General features: G+C 34.0%; 1 protein-coding gene across 1 annotated transcript in view; it reads right to left on the bottom strand.

The window, feature by feature from the left end:
* The window catches only part of BMP2K (BMP2 inducible kinase), a 135,412-nt gene that overhangs the window by 29,563 nt on the left and 80,557 nt on the right, over positions 1-25,292 (bottom strand). The window contains exons 9-14 of the mRNA XM_008582009.1: positions 24,454-24,533; positions 19,730-19,890; positions 11,438-11,649; positions 10,294-10,392; positions 9,446-9,630; positions 3,809-3,966 (exon numbers count right to left, since the gene is read on the bottom strand). Of these exons, the coding sequence (XP_008580231.1) occupies positions 3,809-3,966; positions 9,446-9,630; positions 10,294-10,392; positions 11,438-11,649; positions 19,730-19,890; positions 24,454-24,533 (895 nt within the window). The remainder of the gene's footprint in view (positions 1-3,808; positions 3,967-9,445; positions 9,631-10,293; positions 10,393-11,437; positions 11,650-19,729; positions 19,891-24,453; positions 24,534-25,292) is intronic.

Raw genomic sequence — 25,292 nt, 5'->3', positions numbered from 1 at the left:
ACTTGAAAAGTTCTGTTATCCTGTACTGAAGGAACAGTAACAGGCCTGAATTAGCTAAAAAAAGATGAGAGTTAATGTTTACAATAAACTAATTGTAGATTCAGATGTTTATATCTATGTTATTCTATGGTTTCATAGATAAAACATCATATTCAGTAGAATTTGCAAACCAACCACAGTCTTTAGTATGTTCTTTTCTTCCTTCTAGTTATTTTGATGCAATGTTAAACAGAAACAAACAATAAATCCAACACCAAGAACAAAGTGTTTCACTAAGTATTATTTTTAATTAAACATGTAACTACACAACTATTCGAACAATGCAAGTTAAAACTTTCCCCAAAGCAAATACCTGTATTCTAATAACTATTTAATGTATTAAATATTCTGATAGATTTCTAAAGTTTACATACTAATCTGGATGTTTTGGCACAAAAGACAATAAAAAATACAAGCTTAAATTTTTAAAAAATACCATTGGGACAAGCCTTATTACTAATGCTTAATGTTGATTTAATGTTTTCGTCTTAAACAAGAACAGGTAAAAAAAAGTTATGAACCATAAATAATATTCCTTTACACTGAAAGCAAAAGCAATAAGAATCTAGTTTATTTTATATGTGAAATCCCTTTGCCTGGTATATAGGATCAACTGTTTTAAGATCACTAAAAAAAGAGTTGCAAGTAATTAGTAATATTTTAGAATTTTAACATCTCTAAATACTATTATGATTTTAAAATTACCTTCTGGACAATACATACAAGTAAAATATTTCCTAGACAGCATATCCTTTCTCCTTTTTAAACAAAAAACTATGTATCATTTTAAAAGTAAAACCTCAAATGGTGATATATTATTCTGAACAATCACTACATGGGCAATGCCTATATTTTTAAGGACCATTTAAAGGTTTTCAGTTTCTCACTGGAAAGCATTTCATAAACTCAACACTTTATAAATTATTTTAGAAAGGACTTTGGAAAATTAATAAATATCTGTGCCGAGAAAAAAGACACAAATATCCTATTTGGCATTTCAAATTGCATTAATAATTTATTCATTCATTTTGTAAAAAGTTGTCAGGGATAGAAGAACCAACCAGTAATGACCAACCATCAGTTTTCATTGCACAGTTAGTCTTCTACTGAAACTCTTAAGGTTCTGGAAGAGGTCTTTTGCGCATCAGTATACTTTAAACCCAATCAAATATTAGATACTTTATTGATTGTAAATATAATAGGTGTTAAAGATGACTGAATGTTACAATTAAGTAAAACTTGGGGAGGAACTACATTCTATATGTTACTTTATAGTAATTATAGACTTTATTAAAAAACATTTCAGGGCTGGCCTGGTGGCGCACTCGGTAGAGTGCGGCAGTGCTCCCACTGAGGGTTCGGATCCCATATAGAGACCGGTCCGCTCACTGGTTGAGCGCGGTGCGGGTGCAACACCGAGGGTTGCGATCCCATTGCCGGTCGTGGTACAGGCACGACACCGAGGGTTGCAATCCCGTTACCGGTCACGAAAAAAGACAAAAAGGAAAAAAAAAAAAATTTCACCTTTTTTGAACCCTATTTCTATGACTATCAATTATTAAGGAAAAAGCAGACACTTTTCCATCTCCTACCTTGCTATCATTTGTCACTTCTGCTCTTGACATGTTTGCCCATAAAGCCTCTTCTAATTTGATTTTGAAATTACCACTGAGAAACACAGTAATTTAGATATAATTTTTAAATGCTGGCTAAAGGCCAAAAACCTCTTAAGTCAGAGCCTAAAGACATATAGCAGGTGAGGAAAAAGAAAACGGCATTTATTTATTGAGTGCCCAGACTCTTACAGACATTATTTCATTTAATTCTCTTGACAACCCATGAGGTATGCATCATTATCCCCAGCTTATAAATGAGTAAATGAGACTGACAGCAGTTGAGTAACTTCACTGAGGTTACAACCTAGTTAAATAACATTGTTAGAAATCAGAATTCATGTTTTCTGGTACCATATGCCAAATTAAGGGCATCAGCCTTGTGACACTGATTTCAGTAGCTCTGGGACCATCTAGGTGGTTTTCCAGATGGCTAAAGTTGCTCCAAGTCTGACTTTCACTTCAAGTAAAGTTCCCCTTGTACTTTCATCTGGAACTTAGTATCTTTCGATAACTGATATTGTGATAAAGTCTGACTTTGGCATACACATTGTGTATACAAATACGTGCACAAATTACACATTTACTTGACCTTGAAGATTAAAAGTGTATCTGGTTAAGAATTTTACAGCTAAACACAATTTTTAGGAAGATATATACACACAAGTATATTCATATACCATTCTTGCCCATGCCAAGTAAAGCATGGGTATCATTACAAATTCTAGAGAACTGAGAAAAACACATTTTTATAAGATACAAAATAATGTGAATACTTTATCCATTCTATACACTGATTTTTTTTAAAAAAATGAATGTTTTACCCAAGGAGTAGAAAATACTGATTTAGAAGACCCTGGTCAGAATACATTATAATTAATGCATTTTGCTTTTAAATTAATCTTATAAATTATAATAATTTGGTTACCACCTGTTTCTCCCCCTGCCAACCCTCCAAAAGAAAAAGATACTCTATTTCCTTTTTCAAAACCTTACTTTTAGGGCTACTCAACATAAATTATGGAAAAAATACCAAACAAAAAAGTTGTGGTTTAAAAAAAATTTTTTTTAATAAAATGTAAGATTAATTTTACCAAAGTTAACAAACCTTTATTAAGGGGCTCAGAACTCATTTTTATATCTGCACTTAATCATCAATTTAATTTTCATAATCATATAATATGTAAAATACAAATTTAAATCCCAAACAACTATTCTTACATGAATTCAGAGCATTTATAAAGTTTTCATAAAATATATACCAATTTGGAACAATGCATTTCATTCATTAAATGCTCTCATAAGACCAGTTACCTAAATAAAACAGAAACTAGGAACTAGAAACTATTTAGACCTTCTTTTTACATGAAAAAGGGGAAAACACATTTATACATGTGTGCACACCCAAGCACACATACACACAAGACCCAGAAACCTGAAAATTATCTACAAATTCCAGAAGTAAGCTTTTTGCTACCATTTTGCAACCTCCTCAAAACACCCAATATCTCTCTTCCAAACAAGAACATTTCTTAAATGTATATGGTGAGGCTTGACATATTTATTAGGTTGTTTAAGAAAAGGCAATGATTTCAAACACTGAGATATCTGATTTAAAGTAGAAAAGGATTTATTTAACTTTTGCCATATCAGGACAACAAAGCAGCCCTTTTACGTCACCACTTATTAAAAGGGCATTACAAAACATTAACATAATGTAGTAGCCCATGTTTTCTTTCAGGCATTTTCAAAGGGCATCTCAGACTCACAATATTTTCTACTGAGTGTGCAAGAAAACAGCTGCAAAATGATTAGTAAAGCAAGATACTAAGGTCTCCCTTTTTATTTGAACATTAATCTTCCATGTTTTGGAGATATTCTGAATTTAAAATTCATTAGATATGCAGTATTTAAGTGTTAAGATATCAGCATACTATCAGCAATCTTGGATTTAACAGCTACTATTATCAAGCAATTGATTTCTAATGCACACAATAAAGTTTGATAACATATGTAAAGAAGATGGCCTGGATTTTGCCCTCGAATGCACAAAAAGAATTTTCTATACACCACCTCAAAACAGTCTTTGGCCTTGCTGAATAATTATAAGCTGTTATTTTACTGTGAAGCAAAATAAGCCTTCAAGTGTCCCTTACTTGATCTTAGAAGGTCAAACTCTCTGTCCAGCAGTTCCTCTTCTGTCAACTTGGAGAAATTATCCTCTCCAAAAGGATTCCACCCTGACATATCAGGTGGGTTACTGATGTTCTTCTGATTTGTAAAATTTGCAACTGCATCTTTATCAGCAACTGACCTATAGCAATGATTGAGAGAAGAAAAAGGGAAAAGAAAAACAAAACCATTAGCATTAAAAAAAAATTATAGTGCTCTAGTTCATACTTTATAAATGCTTAGAAAACCAGATCACTTTAATATGGTGGAGATGGCAGATAAGGGCAGGGAATGGAGAGAGATAACATCTGGAATTTGAATTGCTCCCATAAGGAATACCAGCTCCTTAATCCATAAGGTATACTATCTGTGTTCCCTTGGGCCAGTTCTTTAACCTCTACGCCTCAGCTTTCTCATCTGAATAAAAGGAGTAACAGTTATCTACTACACACGTAAAGAGAATAGTATCTGGTAAATAAATAAATAAATAATAAAAATAAGCACTCAATAAATATTAGCTATTATTATCACAGTGAACAAACCTTAAATTAGTGAAAATCAGTTACCATATCAAACAGTATCACTCCAAAATCACTAATGAATACAGTGATCTTATGTCCTGGTTATGTTGAGACACCATAGTAACTTTCCTTTTGACAAAGCCATTCCCTATATATAGTCACCAACAAAAGATGAACTGCTAAGTTTGCTTTATGAATTAGCTAAAGTTAAATGAGGGTTATTTTGTATATAATAAATTATCTATGGTGCTTAAAGTATCTATAGTCTGGAGCCTAAAACTACTGGTTCTATGCAAAAATCTAAAGCATAGTTACATATGGTAAAATAACATTTTTACTCTTTTGAAGAGCTCTACCATTTTTTTTTTCCTTTTTTTTTTTTTTCGTGTCCGGCAACGGATCGCAACCCTCAGTGTCGCGCCCGCACTGGACGGGGACCGGCACGGGATCGCAACCCTCGGTGCCACTCCCGCACCTCACTCAGCCAGTGAGCGGGAACCGGTCTGTATGTGGGATCCGAACCCTCGGCGGGAGCGCCGCCTGGCTCCCAAACAGCGCACTGTAGCAGTGCGCCACCGGGCCGGCCCAGCCTCCTGGCTTTTAAGGGAAGATGAGAGTCTAAAGACTTCTTAACCCAAGATTCCTGGGTTCCTCTTCCTCAAACCAGCTTGGAAATACAGCACAGGAATGAGGCAATGTAAAAAAGCTGTCACATTCCTTTTGTAATTCAGATACAGGTGCTCTGACACTGGTAAGTGAGGGAGAATCTCGATGTTCAAAGAAATATCTCAATTTTGCAAGCCTTGACTGATCCCCTTAATTTCACTTCCTCTTGAGAGCTCACTGCCACTGCCCCACACAGGTCTTAGAAGGGAAGAGAGGGTAAGAGATGTCAATTTAATCCCTTATCCAAGCCTCTTCAGTATACCTGAGCCAAGACTACAAAGAACATTTAAACATTTATTGAAGGCTAGAGTATAATAAAGGAAAATAAACATAGTAATTTACCTAAAAGTAGATAAACTTGCTTAGTAAATAGAACTTAGGTATCTTAATAAAAAATATACTTCCATAAAACTCAAAGAGAGATGGGCATTCCCTCTCCTGTCAGTAAATGATCACTTTCAGAACTTTCTAATTCCCTATGTGAGTCACTCTTCTCCCACTCATGGGAGAATTGGCAGGGCTGACCAGTTAGCTCAATTAGTTAGAGCGCAGCCTTGTAACTCCAAGGCCATGGGTTCAACTGCAAAAAAAATAAAATAAAAAAATAAACTCTTCTTGGCAAACTGTACTTAGTAGGATGTCACCTTAACCTACAGATTAAACAGGTATTAAATCATGTCTACAAAGTTCTTTGACACTCCTCACCTCAAAGGGTGAAACCTAATTCTGCTTCCCTTTAAAATGGGCTAGATCTAGCGGCTCAATTAATTCAAATAAAATATGGTTGAAGTGCCAGTGTGTAACTTCTGGGACTAGGTCATAAAAAGGCATTTCGGGTTCCTTCTTGCTCTCTCTCTTGGATCACTCATTCTGGAAGAAATCAGAATCAATAATTTCTTGTACAAAATAGTTTTTGCCTTACCAAAGAGAATACTCAAGAAGCCTTTTGGAGAGATCCATGTGGCAGGGGGCTGAGGCCTCCTGCCCAAAGCCATGTCAGTGAACCATCTTGTAAACAGATCCTCTGGCATCAGCCAAGTCTTCAGAGGACTACAGACCCAGCCATATCAGATATAACCACCCAGCTAAGCCACTCCTAAATTCCTGATCCACAGAAAGTTCTAAGATAAATGTTTATTGTTATTTCAAATCACTAAGTTTTGGGATAATTTATTATGCAGCAACAGATAACTAATACAACAGGGCAATTATATCGTAAGAAGAAAGATAATGTATGCATAGGAATATTTAATTACTATTGGAATACAACAGTCATATTCTCCAATATTGACACTAAAGTTAAGACAATGGAAGAGTAGAAATTTTAGCAGAAGGTTAGTGGGACAGGAAAGAAAATAATCACTGGTTAATCATTCTAACCAAAATAGTGACTCTTTGCCTCTGTCTAAGGAATTACTTGGTTTATCTTCTACTCAAATATCTGTTATACACTAAGAGACAAATATTTAACTCCAATTCTCATCTTCCACTGACTTAAGTCATAAGAACATTAGCTTACAAATCTTTTTAAATTGTTATAGAAGATGTTATACTCAACATATAATCTGATATTAAATAGGAATAATAATATTTTCAAGTAGCATTGAGACACCAAGTGTGGCTAGAGCAATATTCCTGTGGGAAGTTCTGCATTCCTAGCCTCTAGTGGCCAACTTTATAACTGTTTCACCCATCAAACCATTATCCCTTCCTCGCTCCATCCTCTCATATCCCTCAATACATAACTTCACAGGAGTGGAGAAAAATATGTCATACACTTTCACAGACACCCAACCCAATATTTCCCAACCTGGGATATGCAAATGATTTTGGTGATAAACCAATTTTTTTTTTTACATTAATAGTTACAGAAAAATTAGGAAAAATTGCTTATCTAAAATATCAAACCTGTGATTTCTTGAATAGTATCACTAGAGATGAGTTAAACAGTAATTTAATTCAGGCATCAGCACCTTGCATGCCTGTGTGTACCTCAAATCTTTGGAGATCCAACCTTATAACTAATGAGAAGTTTAGATAGTACATTCAACCTTGGCTTGAATGTCCCCCCAAAACTTGACCCCCACTGTGACAGTGTTAAGAAGGTGCGAAATCATATTATGGCAATTGAAAGGTGGGGCCTCAACTCAAAGAGGTGATTAGATTGCAGGAACACACCATAATGAATGGATTAAAAATGGTGGTCATGCGCATGGTTCTGAGGGGCTTTAAAAAGAAAGTGAAGGAGGAGGTTACTTTCTCTGCTCCGCCATTTTGCAATGTGATACCCTGTCATCACTATTGTCACCACCATGGCCTTCACCAAATGTGTTCCCTGGAATTTGGTCTTCCCAGCTTCAGAAACTGTAAGCAAAAAATTTCATGTTCTTATAAATCACCCAGTTCCATGTATGTTGTTATAAGCAACAGAGACGGAATAAAACAATATGCTGTGGAACACTAACATGAATTCTCTTGCACAGGATATCAAATTCATTACTCAATTTTCATCAGTGACACACTTTGCTTCCAGAAGTTGACTGTCTTTTAGAATATGAAGTATATATAAGATTATATGCTGTGTCAGAGAAGACAGTTTAATATCTTCTGTACTTTGCAAATAAATACTCTAGCTTTAATTGATATTTCTGATGCTAGTTAATAACTAAAATAAAAAAAGTCAATCATCTAATTAATGACAGCCTCATCCTTATCTTAAACCAAACAAAATTGAGCAAAATATCATATTTTTAATAGGAAAATTATCTCATTCTTATCACTGGGAGACTTATTTTCAGGTACATCTTTTTTACAAATTCATTAGATTACTACTCACATTTCACAGGTTAGATTTTAGTGGCTCTAATTTGTTTAAAATGTATAAGATCATATGTTTTCATTTTATTTACAATAACATTATTAATTTATTGAAAAAAGTGCTATGTGGGTAAAGCAAAAAATTGCAACTAGAGTAGGAAAATGACGAAGTTTGGCAAATACTGATCTGGACCTATAAACTAGCCTTTGATCAAATGCTGTGCTATCCACTTAGACAAACTTGTCCTAAATCATCACCCCAATTTTTGCTTTAGGAAATCACTTCAATAAATCAGTTTACTAAGAAGGGGAGGGGAAGAGGAGATAGTGAGAGGTTGGCTAATGGACACAAAATTACAGCTAAATAGGAAAAATAAGTTCTAGTGGGTACAGTAGTGCTAGGCATCTGTAAGTAACAATTTATTGTATGTTCTCAAATAGCTAGAAGAGAGGAGTTTAAATGTCCTCATCACAAAGAAATAACCAATTTTTGCAATGATGAATTTGCTAACTACTCTGATTTGATCACTACACATTGTGTACATGTACTGAAATATAACTCTATACCCCATAAACATATACAATCAATACATTTCAATTAATAAATAAATTAGTTCATTTTTTTCCTCTCTCCCTACTCTTCCAATCTCCCTCTTTCTCTCCCACATACACACATAGGCTGGGAGGTATTCTATAGCAAACTGCATAGTTTAACCTTTGAGATGCACAGTGTACAACTATGCTATTGATGTTGCTGTTTCTCATGTCCAACTCCTAGCCAAAGGTTATACACACCTTCTCCCAGCTAATGTTTGAAATCATGACACAGTGTTGTATAAGAACTTCTTTAGTGTTCCAGTAACTGAAGTCTAACAGCTACTTCCTTCTCCATGTCTAAGAACATTAGGAGGCATTCATAATCATTCTAATTACAAGATCATGAAGCACTTACCATATCATATCTAAGCTTGAGAAAATTTGTATCAAAGTTCTTTAACTTACTGTAATACTTTCATATAAATTATCCATGAAAAATAACTATTAAATAACTGTATTAAAATAACCGATGTATATGAATAGCCAAAATACACTACAAGTATTTTCCATCTATGCTATGGTAACAATAAGTTTACTGTATCATACCAGCTTAAAAATGAACCAAATGATATATTAAAAAATGTTTGTACCTGTTTAAATTAAAACAAATTATACAACCTTTATGGGTACATAGTCAATCAAAAGTAGTAACATGTAGCAGAAAATGTTAACTTGTCGACAAGGATTAATTTTTTAAAAAATACTAAAGTAGCTTGTTAGGGTTTTGTTTCTACTTAAATTACAAAGACGGTCATTATATACAAGCCAATAACTTCCTTAGGCCTAAATGTTGCTAGAGGTTGCTAAGCCTCATCTGTAAAGAACAGTTAGCAGAATTAACTGATAGAAATGGAAGGAAGAATGGGGATGCACAGGGATCAGAATAGAAAACCTGGAGGTGAAAAAAGGTGGCTCTTCAGAAACACGGACTTTTAATTCAAGAGCCATTTAATGACTCCATTCAACAATTACATCCACTTTCACAACAATTTCCTTTGCATTCACTGGAAAAATACTTGCCTATTGGCACTGTAAGAGGAGTCCATTATGGTTCCAACTTGAGCTGGAAGTGACGAAGTGTAAGAAACTAAGGCTGATGAGAACTCTTGAGGAGAGGTAAGATATTCAGGTGATGTCTGTTGCTGAGACTGCTGATGTTGAGCTAGCATCTGTTGCTGCAAAAAAGCCTGCTGATACTGCTGCATCTGAAATAAGAAATGACATTATACAAAACAATACTCAAGTCATCAAAGCACTGTCAGCATCACATCTATTTACTATGTAACACCCTTCTCACATTGGTGACCTAAATCAGAAATCCTAAAAAACAGAAACCTAAAAAACAATTTATATTTGAAGGAGCAGGATGAAATAAATCTACTAAAGAAGCTGTGAAGCTAGGATCACTAGGCCATATTAAAAAATACTCCTTTAAATATTTTAAGAAAAAAGACAAAAGACTAGCTTAAATTCATTAGTATGGTGGTTGCTGTAAAAAAAAAAAAAAAAAAGTCAAACTATTCTCTGAAGCAAATGCACTTTCCCTTTGGGTTTCATTTTTATACTAAATAGATATCTGCTGAATGAAAGATATATATGACAAACGATTATGGCTAAAATCTTCTACTTCCCTTATATTATAAGAGAAATATTATTAGTCAATTACAATGTGCCATATCAGGTGCCATAGTTCAGCACAGTTTAAATCTGTTTGAGAATGTAAAACTGGCTTTGATAAAACACATGTCAACTAACTAATCTGAACTGACTTTGAATTATTAAATTCTGAATAATATCATTCATCCGCTGAATTTCAACACTATAATGTATACTCAAAGAGTAATTTCTAGAAATTATATAACACTTACCATTGTAGGATACTGTGATGCAGAAGGTTGTGACTGATATACTGAATGCATTAAAAACTGTTGTTGAAATATCTGTTGCTGCTGCATTGCACGTTGATACTAAAATGAGAAAAACAAACTAATTAATCAATATTATTCATGTCTTTTTTGTGCCAGAATTCTTTTTTTAAGTATTTGCTCCTACCACAACAATGATTTGGGGTATCAGTAGTCCAGACACCAATATAAAATACTTGTAGTAGTTAAGTGATTGTAACTAATACATGCTGTTGAAATTGGTTTCAAAATTATCAACAAAACACAATAGAAATTCAACTAAAACCATCTTCATCACAATCTAAGAATGTATAGAAGAAATTTAAACCTAAACACATTTACCACCTTTTCCTAGTTGATGAAGATCCCTGAAGCAACTTCTGACTAGGGCCCAATACAGTAAACCTCCACTCTCCTCTATCTCCCCTTCAATCATGTCGTCTGGCTATCCAATGGCATCACTTACTTACTACCTCCACTCTGTGTCTATCAATCAAAACCAGAGGAGAGTGGCACCCAAGAGAAATATCATTCATATAACTGGCTCAAAAACATTTCAGAAAATGATTGAAGAATGATAGTGACAGTAGTTACTTTTAAAACAGTTTAGTAAAACTATATATTTGCAGGTTCTGATGAGGCAAAGGATGGAAAGAACTTCAGCTCATTTTTTTCTGTCTCTTTCAACTCTAAATGCTGCCTATCGACTGTGTGCCAACCCAGGCAGAAAAATGAAAAACAAAAAATATAACAAAAATCTAAGACAATGTCACTTTTGAAAGCCTAATATCACCTTTCCAATGATAACATTATTAATCTGTAAACTCAAAATACAACCTCAAAGAGATAATATTCATCACAAACTACAGTGCTTATTCATGAACATTCTTTGCTTCATAAGGCCATGATTCAACTTATTTTAACAGAATATTCTTAAGTATTTCACTAAATGCAAATTAAATACATATTCTTCAATAGGAAGGAAATGGGGGAAACGTTTACTTGAATTTAGAGTAAAACGTGCTCATGATACAAAAAGAATTCCCTGATAATCAACTACCACATGAATTTCACATGACTTCTATATCTAAGGTAACAAAAAAATTACCTGCTGCATATAAGCATCCTGAAGTAGTTGATGCTGCTGATGCTGCTGATGCTGCTGTTGCTGCTGGTGAGGATGACGATGCTGTAAATGAAGTTGCTGTAATCTCCAATCTCCCTGTTGTAGTTGTTGAAGTACTCTATGCTGCTGTGGTGGCTGCTGAGGAGATCCCTGATCCAATAAAATTTCAGGGTCATTTCCAGGTCTCAGTACTCCTAAGGTAGATTTCCAAAAACTTATATTAACATACTGATAATTTTAATAAAATGGCTGGACATCAAAACACTCATTTCAGTAATCATTTAACTAAGGCATTTATATCCTTAAAGACAGATGGTACGTGTGTATAAAACTTGAGTAGGTATTAGGGTCACTAAAAAAATCAAAAATAGTAGTTAATTCATTCCAAAAGGTAACTATTATTCTTCTCTTCCACTCCCTTCCCATCCTCCATAAAATATATATCTCATGAGGGAAGTCAAGGTCTTTATTCTGACCACTGATATATCCTAGTGCCTGCCACATAGTAGGTTTTCATAATGTATCTCATGATTTAGTGATTAAATAAATACAGGCCACAGTCTTGGCTACACAGCAATAAACTTAAAATTAACAACAAAATAACTACTAAAAAATCACTCATCTTGAAAATGTAATAAGAACAACCCCTTAAATAATGTATGGGTTGGGGCCGGCCCGGTGGCGCACTGTAGCAGTGCGCCTCTTGGGAGCGCGGCAGCGCTCCTGCTGAGGGTTCGGATCCCACATACAGACCGGTTCCCGCTCACTGGCTGAGCAAGGTATGGGCGCAACACCGAGGGTTGCAGTCCCGTTGCCAGTCCCGGTCCGGAACGGGCGCGACACTGAGGGTTGCGATCCATTGCTGGACACGAAAAAAAGACAAAAAGGAAAAAAAATAAAAATAAATAAAATAAATAAAAAAATAAAAATAATGTATGGGTTGAAGAGGAAATCATATCTGAATTTGTTTTAGTTTTTAAAGAAATGACAATACAAATACAGCATATCAAAATCTGTGGAACAAAAAGGTGGTAGTACTCAAGAAAACGTTTTTTCATCTTAAATGTATACAAAATCTATGAAGACTGAAAAATACTAATGAAAATAAACTCAAAACAGAAGAAATAAATTAATAACAATAAAAGGCGTAAATAAACAAAACAGTGAAATAAAAACAGCACAGAGTTAATCAATAAAACCAAAACCTGGTTACTGGTTTTCTGAACAGACCAATAAAAGAGATAAAGCCCTAGGCAAATCTTATCAAGAAAAAACAGTGATGATACAAGGGTACTTCAAAAAATTCATGGGAAGATTCATATTATCTTTTAATTCTATTTTTCCACAAACTTTTTGAAGTACCCTCATACAAACAAACATTAGAAATAAGGAAGGCAACATATTATAGAAATGACAGTAATTAAAAGAATTACAAAAAAATGCTTTCTATAATTTTATGCAAATAAATTTGAAAATTAAAAATGAACATTTTTTAAGTACATATATGAATTTCAAACATGAATCCAAAAGGTAGAAAATATGAAATCAGTAAAAATTAAATGAATTGAAAATGTGATCATGATTCTACCTCTAAAAAAAAGTACCAGCCCAATTAACATTCACTGATAAGTTCTAACACATTTTGAAGAAATAGATAATTCCTCTTTTTCATAAACTGATCTAGAGCATTTAAAAAAAGGTTTCCTTAATAAGACTATCAGTTTATCCCAAAAATAAAAGTAAGTTTTAAGTAAGGTTAATCCCACTTACCCAAAGAATGCTTCAATATCCAGAAATGTATTAATATTACACATAACATATCAAAGGAAAAAATTACATGGTCTTATCAACAGATAACTAAAAAGAAAAAGAAGAAAACCACCCATACTTACTTAAAAAAAAGTAAGCTAGACATAAAGGGAAGTTCATCAGTCAGTTAAAACATATATATATTGTACCAGAAACATAAAGTAAATAACATACCAGAAGCATTCTCCCTAAAAGAGAATAACAAGACAAGAATGTTCACTACCACCACTTACATATAACATTAGACTGGAGGATATAGCCACTGCATTAAAATAACAAAAACCAAACCAAGCATTATAAATACTTATATGAAAGAGGCAAATTATCATTATCATCAAAAAAGTCCAAGATAAGCAAATGAAAACCTATTAGAACTAAAAAGATATAGAAAGAAAGTATCTCAACACAATAGAAGCCAAATATGACAAACCCACAACTAACATCACCCTAAATGGGAAAAAGCCAAAAGCTTTTCCTTTGAGAACAGGAAGAAGACAAGAATGCCCACTCTCACTACTCCTATTTAACATAGTATTGGAAGTTCTAGCCAGAGCAATCAGGCAACAGAAAGAAATAACAGGCAAGTTGGAAAAGATGAAGTCAAACTGTACCTGTTTGCAGATGACATGATCTTATATATAGAAAAACCTAAAGACTCCACCAAAAAACTCTTATAGCTGATAAATGAATTCAGTAATTTGCAGAATATAAAATCAATATACAAAAATCAGTAGCATTCCCATACACCAACAATGAACTAGCAGACAAAAAATAAAGCAAGGAAGCCCATTTACAATAGCTACCAAAAAATAAAATACCTAGGAATAAATTTAACCAAGGAGGTGGAAGAGGTCCACAATGAAAACAACCAAATAGTGAAAAAACAAATTGAAAAGGACACAAAAAAACAAAGGCATTCATATTCATGGGTTGGAAGAATTAATGGTGTGAAAATGTCAATTCTACCCAAAGTAATCTATACAGATTCAATGCAATCCCCAACAAAATACCAATGACATTCTTCACAGAAACAGAAAAAAACAATCCTAACATTCATATAGAACAAAAGACCACACAATCCTGAGCAAAATAAATAAATAAAGCTGGAGGCACGATACTACCTTACTTCAAAATATACTACAAAGCTACAGTAACCAAAACAGCATGGTGTTGGCAGACACATGGGCCAGTGGAACAGAACAGAGAACCCCCAAATTAATCCACATACTTACAGCCAACTAATCTTCAACAAAGGCACCAAGAACATACACTGGAGAAAGGACAGCCTCTTCAATAAATGGTGTATTCTTCTACACATGGACATCCATGTGTAAAACTAGACCCCTATCTCTCACCATATACTAAAATCAACTCAAAATGGATTAAATGCTTAAATGTAAGACCTGAAACTATAAAACTCCTAGAAGAAAACATAGAGGAAACACTTCAGTATGTAAAGACATTATGAATTAGACCTCAAAAGCACAGGCAACAAAACAAAAAAACAAACAAATCGGACAATATCAAACTAACAAGCTTCTGCACAGCCAAAAAAAAAATCAATCAACAGAGCAAAAAGATAACCTATAGAATGTGAGAAAATACTTGCAAACTATACATCCAACAAGAGGCTAATATCCAGAAAAAATATCCACAAGAAACTCAATTTAATAGTAAAAAAAAAATCCAATTAAAAAATGGGCAAAGGAGTTGAATAGACATTTCTCAAAAGACGATATTAAAATGGCCAAAAGGTATATGAAAAAAATGCTCAACATCACTAATGATCAGAGAAATGCAAATCAAAACTACATTGAGCTATCATCTCACTTGAATTAGACTGGCTACTATCAAAAAGACAGAAAATGACAAATGCTGGCAAGGATGCAGAGAAAGGGGAACTCTTCTACTCTGTTAGTGGGATTGTAAATTAGTACAGCCAGTATGGAAAACAGTATGAAGGTTTTTTAAACAACTACAGATAGAACTACCATACGATCCAGCAATTCCACTACTGGGTATATATCCAAAGGAATGGAAATCATCAAGTCCAAGGGATACCTGCACTTCCATGTTTACCACAGCTCTATTCATAATAGCCAAGATATGGAACCAACCTAATTGTCCATCGATGGACTACTAGATAAAGAAAGTGTGGTATACAATGGAATACTACTCAGCCATAAAAAAATGAAATTCTGCATTTGCAGCAGCATGAATGAGCTTGTAGAAAATTATGTTAAGTGAAATAAGCAAGGGACAGAGAGAGAGATACCACATGTCCTCATTCATAAGTGGTGGCAGGGTGGGGAGTGGAGGGGAGGGAAGGGAAAGGAGAAAACAATAGTAAGTTGAACTTTGAGGAGAGAGCAGACTGCGGTTACTAGACACAGGAAAGGGGAAGCGGAAGGTGGGATAGTGAGAGGTTGGTTAATGGACACAAAAGAGCTAGATAGGAAAATAAGTTCTATTGGTATGCAGTCAAGCTAGACATCTAAATTAACAGTAATTTACTGTGTGTTCTCAAATGGCTAGAAGAGTAGAGATCGAAAACCCTCATCATAAAGAAATGATTAAGTTTTATAATGATGAAGAAGCTAACTATCCTGATTTGGTCATCACACATTGTATACATGCACTGATATTCAACTCTGTACCCCACAAATATGTATACTCAATACGCTTCAATTTAAAAAAAAGAAAAACAAAACAAAAAAAAGAACTTAATATGGCTGAATGGAATCATCAAAAATCAAAACATGTAAACTTCTGCCTAATCGATGCACTCAAAATAATCATCTTTAAAATTTATTTTTTTTAGAACTTGAGAGGCTTCCTCTAAAATTCATACAGAATCAAAACTGTAAATGGAAGAGGCATAAGAATAAATAACTTAACGGTACAGGATAGAAGGTGGAGAAATAACAATATGAAAAAAGTTAGTTTATGATAAAGGTGGGATTTCAAATTAGCAAAGAATGCACAATAATGCACTATTTAGCAAACGACATTGGAGAAAATTTTTAAATGAGTATGCTCCTTAATTTGAGTATGCTCCTTAATTTGAATGAGTATGATTTACTCATACAAGTAAATCAAGAGTGTAGCAGTCTGGCCAGTTAGTTCAGTTGGTTAGAGTGTGGAACTACAATATCAATGTCAAGGGTTTGGATCCCTGTATTGGCCAGCAGCAAAAAAAAAAAAAACTAAAAAACCCGAGTTTGGTCTGGCCAGTTGGCTCACTCAGTAGAGAGTTGTGCTGATAACAGCAAGGTCAAGAGTCTGGATCTCCACAGAAGCTAGCCGCCAAAAAAAAAGAGGAGTGTATTATAAGTAAGGCTGTTTGGCTGTTTACCACAACATTATTAACGATTTTGCAAAGTTTATTGGGAGACAAATGTGAGGATCGACTAAGAAAACACCATCTGACAGTCAGAAGTGCTCTAAAGTCTATCACATTCAGAAGTGCTTTGAAGTCTATTACAAATAACAAAGTTTTTATAGACAGAAAAGGTAGAAGAAAGTAAAAACAAAGAACAAAAAGTGGACTGGTCATTTCAGTTACTTTCCTTGTAAGGTGGGGACAGAGAGACAGAATAGAAAAATAACTCATTAATTAACATCAGGTTACTTCAGGCTATCCTTTTTGTGAAGAGATTAAAGCAGAGGGAACTTCTTTATCATACCTATTGAAGATTTACACTAGCTTGTTTGGGAAACTGGCTGTTATCTCTTTCTCTTGATTTCTTAGAAGGTCAGAACACAACCTAAGAGATGTGGAACTCCATTTTGGTATTTTGTCTGGTCTTTGGGGGCCTATTGCAGGAATTCTGTCTAAAACAACGGCCTCCTATAACTTTTATTTAACAATAGCAAATATTGGAAATAACTTAAATGATTATATCAGCTATGGTATAGTCAGAGTATGAAATGTCATATACCTACTAAAAATTACACTGTAAATCCATATGAACTAATGAGCAAAACTTTCCAAAATCTATTTTTTTAAAAAATCAGGTGCATAGAAATATGTATAGTATAAATCTATTTATGTTAAACACAATATGAATTATTTATATCTGTATATATACATGTAAGAACATAAAAAAGAATGCACACTAAACTGCTGCCAGTTAACTATGGAAAGAAAAAGGAATGAAACTTTTACATTTTTCTCTGAATACTTCTATATTATCTACATTTTTTTAAAAGAAAATACTCATGTGTTACTTTTTGTATAATTTTTAAAGGGTGGAAGAAATGTTAAAAAGATGCACATGGCAGGGGACGGAAGAGTATTATTTTTCAAACTAAAGTGGGAGGCATGTAAAAAAGAGAAACATAGTCCCTGTCATCAGGAGCAGACCTGGCACTCACAGCTAGGTTTTGGTGCTTTCCTGTTAAATAACATACAATACCAACATCATCACACAAGGTCACTCTGTGACTGTAATGGATCAAGACAACAAGACCATTCCATGTTCATGTCTGAACACAGATAAAATCATGAACACTGCCCACAACACAAAAATGACTGAACATCCCCCTATCCCACTTAATATGACTGGCTGCTACTTCTTTACCAATTGAGGCAATAGCCCCCTCCTTCTAGATAAGATTTATTAAGATACCTAATCATCACACCATCGCTTCCTGACAGTATCCAATATAGAACAAAGCCCTGCTTCTGTAAAGCCTCCCAGACATTACCTAAAACAAGCCCAAATCCTTTTAATATGTCTTTTCAAACACTATCTTACTGAGATACCCCACAAATCCCCATAGTTTGGGAGTAATAAAGTTTACTTTTACCTATAACTAACTGTGTTCCTAGTAGTCTTTGGCTGGGGGCATTGATACATGATAAAAAAGACTAATAGGATCTCCAACCCAAAAAGGTAGAGAAAAGAGAAATTAACATTAAATGCTTACTATAATACAGAATTTTACTAGGTAACACACACTTTATTATTAACTCTTCATAAAAGGAAAAGTAGGTAGTTGTTATTCCCATTTTACAGAAGAGAACAGTGAGGCTAAGAAATGGTGAAATGGGAATTAAACACAAAAGATTACAAATTACCATTATTTTCCCTTTTCCATGGAATACTTCAACTGATGTACGTGATTATCAAAGAAGTATGTAGCAATATGCCAGGTAATATAAAATAAACATTATCTTCCCTGAGCATATTATACAGTTGGCCCTCCATATCAGCAGGTTCCGCATCCATGGATTCAGCCAACCAAAGATGGAAAACATCCAGGGAAAAAATAAAATTGCATATGTACTGAAAATATGTTTTTCTTGTCACTATTCTCTAGACAATACAGTATAACAACTATTTACTTAGCATCTACATTGTGTTAGGTATTATAAGTAATCTAGAGATGATTTAAAGTGTATGGGAAGATGTGCATAGGTCATATGGAAACACTACCCCACTTTATATCAGGGACTTGAGCATCCCCAGATTTTGGTATCCGAAGGAGGTCCTGGAACCAATCTGCTATGGGAACCAAGGGACAACTGTACTTTACTTAATAGTAATAACACTAGTTAAGAGTTAACATTTCTTAAGGGCATATTATGTGTGAGGTATTATATTAAGTAGTCATTTAATCCTCCCAACAATCTTATGAGATAGGTACAGTTCTAGTATCTTTATAAGATGTATTACTAAAAAAATGGAAGATATAGGACTCAAACCAGGTTCCTAAGACTCAAAGTGTGGGCTCTTAACCATTACAGTATCCTAACTGAAAATATTTTAAAATTAGAACAGGACAGATTTATCATGACATAAAGGACAAAACAGTGTTTTCTTGAAGTCGTTTTTCAGGTTATACTGACCTTTTTCCAGACCTTTGAGAGAGTAAGTTTACCTTCTAATACTCTATTAAGGATACAGTATCAAATTTTCTTGGGCAAAAAAATTTTTTAAGTACCACACTGTACCATAATGCTTCGGAGATATTTCAGATTAGAAAAACAATTTTTCCCAAAATGAGATGAGAAGACAAGTTTTTATGTTGTAATGTCTGCGTGGTTCAAGATAGACTCCTTCACCAAGGCTCTAAATTCTCTGCAAGACATGTAACTTCATAAGGCTAGAATTTCAACTTCCTCCTTCCCAGTACAACACAGAATTTTCTATTACTTTGAACTTTATTACCAACCTCAAACACTGTTAGATGCTCACTCTTGGCATAAGAGTTTGTATTTATAGAATCAAAGCAAATTGTGAGATTTTTGTACCATACTTTCATATTGCCAGTCAGTTCCCTTTGCCTACAACTTTAAGAAAATAGCTGAATTTATTAGATATCAGTAGAAAGTTTCTTAAAGCCTTATGTTATCTGCTCTATAATATTAAGTTAGCCAGTAATTTATACCCCTAGTTAGTCAAACTATAAAAGGTTTATTTAATTATAAAGGGGACAGGGTTGGCAGGGCTGTATTACCTTTTGGTCTGTGGTTACTGAATTCACCAGGAGCAAGGACTTTAACAGGTGTTACTGAACTTTGAATGGTCAGCACACTAGGAGTGGCAGTAGTAGAGTTGGCCTTTGGTCTTTGTCTTGGTGCAATTGAGGTTTCTGTTGGTCCAATGGTATCTGTTATTCTACAACAGAAGAATATATTTCATTCCAAATATTGGGATTACTTCTAATTTACTATTTGTTCTATAAAGCATGTATTTCGATAGATGATCTAGTGTTAGTCCTCTTGACTTCCTCCTAAGTCCCATTATCAAATATTTTACGTGCATATGATTTAATGAAGACAGGAAAGCAAATAAGATAAAACTAACCATTTTCCTTCAAACAGTATACTACCTATTCATAGCATGCTGTTGAAGCTGGCAGAAAAAAGAGTACAGTCCCAGAGATGCTCTTAAGGAGATGAAATGGATTGAAAAGAAGCAAGCATAAACCTTCTTATAAGGTTTTGGACAACAATGAGAGCCAACTCTCTGAACCAGTCAGAGAAATAAAAATAAGAAACAACAAAAATTAATCTCCCCTAGCTTGGACTCAAGGCATAAGAAAGAAAAGACTGCACTCTAGGGCACGTAAAACAAAAGAAGCCAAAACTTTTAAAAGGTGGAGCCATTCATTCACATTCAACATCTTCAATCTTTAATGTATGGAAATCATATAAAACTTTTCCCACTAGGACTTAGTTTAGGCCTCAGATGTGGGTGGTCAAGTTGTAAGCACAGTTATAAAATCAAGAGAGAGTAAAATATAACTTGAGAAGACACAGACATTTTTCTTTTTCCAAAAAAGCCAAGTAAAATCTTTACCATACATATTTATCAACTTGGCTTTCTATAAATTCTGTACAAAATTTCAAATACTTCTTCACTTTCCAATAGGATCTGCAATAAAATCTCTTCACTAATTTCCCTTGCCAAATTTCCAAGTGATTTAGTTCTTAAAAATTGTACATGCATGTGATTTATTAAGCATGCATCTGCTGCCTTTGGAGAAAGCCCTATCTACAACTGCTTTCTACCGTTCTTTTCTTATATCTGTATGTACCACAAGGGGGAGCCCTATTAACAAACTATCTGAGAGGAAAGTGAAATTGAATCAAACGATTTTAGAAAATCATAGAAATGTATGTTTTCTAAAAATAACACTATATGTTTTAGATGGGGTGGGGATGGTACAATTCACATGAAAACTGAACTAACAGGCAAAAGATCATCTCTATATATAACCAATTATATCTCACTTTAATGGTATTTACTGAGCTGAAGTTATTGATGTGGCACTAAACCCAATGCTATATTCCCTAAACTCAAGAAATTTGGGGGAATAAGGTATACAATCTTTCTGTTTATCCATTCTTTGTGGGTAATATAGGCCAGAAGTGGCCTTGCCTTTGTTCCTGGTCTAACGCACTTTTTAGAGGTTGACAACACACATGAGCATAGCAAAAGCTCTGCAGGCTCTGTTCAAACTGTCTCCTAATCTATATTACCAATGTGTTAATATGTATTGTACATTTTACTGATGTGCAACAAAACACTGCACAACACCCTGTCTTCAAAGAATTTACAGCATACCTAGGAAGATATGGCACATATTGGTGAAAACATAACAAAATAAAAGACAGCAAAAGTAATCAGTACAAAGCTAGTGCTGTCAAGAGTTTCGAGGAGGAGTAATTGTTTTAGGCCTTTTCTTTTTTTGTTTTACTGAAGCATAATTGATTGTACATATCTGTGGGGTAGAGCACTGAATATCAATACCTGTGTACAATAAGTGATGTTCAAATCAGGTTAATTACAATATTTATCATTACACAAAGTATTCATTTTTTTGTGGCCCTTTACCAATTTCTCACTACCCCCCCTTCCCCCTCCCCTTTTCCATCCTCTGGTGACCTCAGTTCCATTCTCTCCTTTTGAAAGTTCAAGGAAATAATGTGATTGTTATATATTTCTTTTTATTTATTTATTTGTCTTTTTTTTTAAGCTCCCACTTATGCGTGAGGACATATAGTATTTCTCTTTCTGTGCCTGGCTTATTTCACTTAACATATAGTATTTCTCTTTCTGTGCCTGGCTTATTTCACTTAACATATAGTATTTCTCTTTCTGTGCCTGGCTTATTTCACTTAACATATAGTATTTCTCTTTCTGTGCCTGGCTTATTTCACTTAACATATAGTATTTCTCTTTCTGTGCCTGGCTTATTTCACTTAACATAATTTTCTCTAAGTTCATGCAAGATGCTGCAGATGGAGGAATAATCGTAACTTTAACCTAATTTGGCTACAGAAGGCTTCTGGTAGACTCTGGAGATTAAAAATGTTTAAATAAATTTTATTCCAATAGACAGTGAAAAAGACACTGTGTGATGGAATGGGAAGAAAATACAAGGACAGATTAGGCAAAGTGAAGATAGAAAATTGACTAAAATTAAAGACAGTAATTACTGCATCAACACTGCTGCACTATCTCATTTGCACTATTAGAACACAGTCACACAGCTGTTTTCTCTGTTTCTCTTCTTTCCTTCTTCCTATCACCTAACAATCTTCCTAAAACTCAGACTCTCTCTCCTGCTAAAAATCCTTCAATATTTCCATTGCCAGGACAATAATTCTCAACATTTCCATCTTTAAGACATTACATCAAATAAGCTTAACATGTTTAATAGTCCCAAAAGCAGATGCAAAGTTTGGGGAGGTGGAAAGGGATTTTTAAGAAGTAAAGCAAAGAGTGCAACAGATTGAAAGCAGGGCAGGTGGATAATACCTATAACTGCTTTTTGAAAACATGCAAATAATAAAACTAGCCATTTAAAGATTTCTCTATCCAAAATGTACATCTTTCATGAAAAAGCATCTAACTTATTTTTTAATTAAGCTTTGTATATATTTACATTTTTCAAGTTATTCACTGATATATTAATAGAGTAAATATATATTATTGTAATAATCACCAACAAACCTTATTTTTAATATACATAATATATAGTTTTAACATGCTATAAATAAATTCTGTGAATTTTAATACTATTTCACTTCCTTATAATTCTATAGCTATAGCTTGTTGTCACAGTGAAAAAATATTCAAATCATCCTTCTTGTTCAGTTGACTTGTGTTTTTTTAAATCTGTACCTACCTTCTCAAAAAATTATTTTTAAATTATAAATAAACACAAGAAAGAATAAAATTCAACTGACAAGCCCTACAATAACCCATAATTACCACTCAACTATAACAGTGGTTGCTAATTAAAGCTATGTCATAGATATGACAGACTAGGTCGTGCTGGATTCCTACAAGGTTAGATGTAACTTTACTCCTTTGTCTCCTTCTCAAGAGAACATTTTGAAATTCAAGTGAATGAAGATATTTTTAGTGATGTCATACGTTTTTAAAAAGTAAGTCATTCACAAACAATAGTTTAATAATTTATAAGTAATAGATTATTTATAACACATCTTACAACCAAGTCCCACATATCAGACTTATCAGAAGGGTGAAAATTCACTGTCCTAAAGGCCAAAGTCCAAATTTCTTAGCATAATATATAAACGAAGTTGCTCATGACTGGCATTTACCTACCATTCTAGCTCCATATCCCTTTAATCCTGTATATGTTCCCTTATGCCTTGCAGTTTCACAAGGGCCATTCTTTTTGACTTCCTGAATTGCCTTTCTGCTATAGTTTCACTCTCTACCCTTCCAGGTGGCTGACTATTTATCCTTCAAGGAAGAGTTCAGCAACTCCCACCCCTAGAAAAAGCATTCTTTTTGTGCTCCTCCTTTCTCTGCTCCCAGTCTTTCCCTTCTTCTACATTCTCAGAGTGGTGAGTATCTATCAAGATGTAACTGCATATCAAATAGAATGTGAACTCCTTGGAAAGAAGAACGGTTTCCATTTCTTTGCATTTCCAGTATCTATAACTTGCATATAAAACGTACATGATATATTTTTTGTATTTTATGTCAAATAAAATACCATAAATAAGATATAATACAAAAAAGTTGTGACCAAGAAATCTCCCATAATATATTATACCTGTCTGATAATCTAAGATACAGTCTTGCTTTTTAACTTTAAATTCAAAAAAAGCATGAGAAAAAAAATCATTAACAAATTCAGGTCTTAGTCTACGTAATATACTTCAAACTTAATGCAGTAAATAACTACGAAAAATAAGACTTAAAAACATTTCTTTACCAGTCATATAAAGTATTATAGTTATAACCACTCATTGTAAATTCTACAAAGTACATACGTATTCTACATATTCTAGTTACCTATGAGAGCTATTTTGTCTTTCCTTAAATTTATAAAATAAACATGTTAGCTATTAATTCAAAACATAAAATTTCCTAGAGTTGTTATGTGATAAAAATGACAATCCCCACACCAAAAAGATCCACTGTAACATCATTATCTAAACAATTACTTTTTTATTGCTGAGAGTGAGTTCAAATGAGATTAATGTCAAGCCCTGTATTTAATATTAAAAAAAAAAAAAAAAAAAAAAAAAAAAAAGCTTATTTCATACTTGCTATCTAAACCACACCACATGCAATAAGCAAGACATTTCTTGTGAGTGGATATTTAATCAATGACATTTGCTAGGATTAAAAACATGAAATATAACTTTTTTTTTAAAAATGTCTTTTCAATTTCATCATAGCTTTGCCTACCTGGCTTTTATTTGGTTTCTCCTAGTAGCTGCTTCACTAGCTGTCATCGGTTCAGGAAGAGCTGAAGGAATAGAAGAATTCTTGGAAGAAAAACAATAAAACTTTTCATTTTCGTTTTAATTTTAATTGCAGAAACCCTTTTTTTAAAGCTATAAACATATTATTGAACTTAAAAAGTACTGTCTATGAAATTCCATTTCTTTTACTTCAGATACCTACAAATTGTTCACATGTATTTGCCAGATCAAATCTGCAAATATCATTGCATGTTACACAAATGTCACTGCCATATTTCATGTTCCATAAAAACCCTTGGAAAATAAGCAAAAGAACATCACTGTATCCACTTTACAAATGAGTAAATCTTGGATAAAGAGAAAGAGTATATACTACACTTGTAAATCAATGACTATTTTGCACTTTGGAAAAAGAAGCAAACACCCAGGATAAGAATAAACTTTTGTTTTAAATACAAGAGGTCTTCAAAAAGTTCACGGAAAGCTTCATATTACTTTTAATTCTATTTCTTCACAAACATTCTGAAGTACCCTTGGTACATCAGATAATTTTCATGACACAGGTTGTAAGTTTTAGAAAACCGGGGCCGGCCCGGTGGCGCACTGCGCTAGTGCGCCACTTGGGAAGTGCGGCGGCACTCCCACCGAGGGTTCGAATCCCACATACAGACCGGTTCCCGCTCACTGGCTGAGCGAGGCGCGGGGGCAACGCCGAGGGTTGCGATCCCGTTGCCGGTCCCGGTCCGGTACGGGGGCAACACTGAGGGCTGCGATCGGTTGCCGGACACGGAAAAAGACAAAAGACAAAAGACAAAAAAAAAA

This window comes from Galeopterus variegatus, unplaced genomic scaffold (genome assembly GCF_000696425.1).
Source record: "Galeopterus variegatus unplaced genomic scaffold, G_variegatus-3.0.2 Scaffold2503, whole genome shotgun sequence".
Classification (NCBI taxonomy): domain Eukaryota; kingdom Metazoa; phylum Chordata; class Mammalia; order Dermoptera; family Cynocephalidae; genus Galeopterus; species Galeopterus variegatus.
The sequence above is the reverse complement of the archived record's forward strand: the minus strand, read 5'-3'. Positions and strand labels throughout refer to the sequence as shown.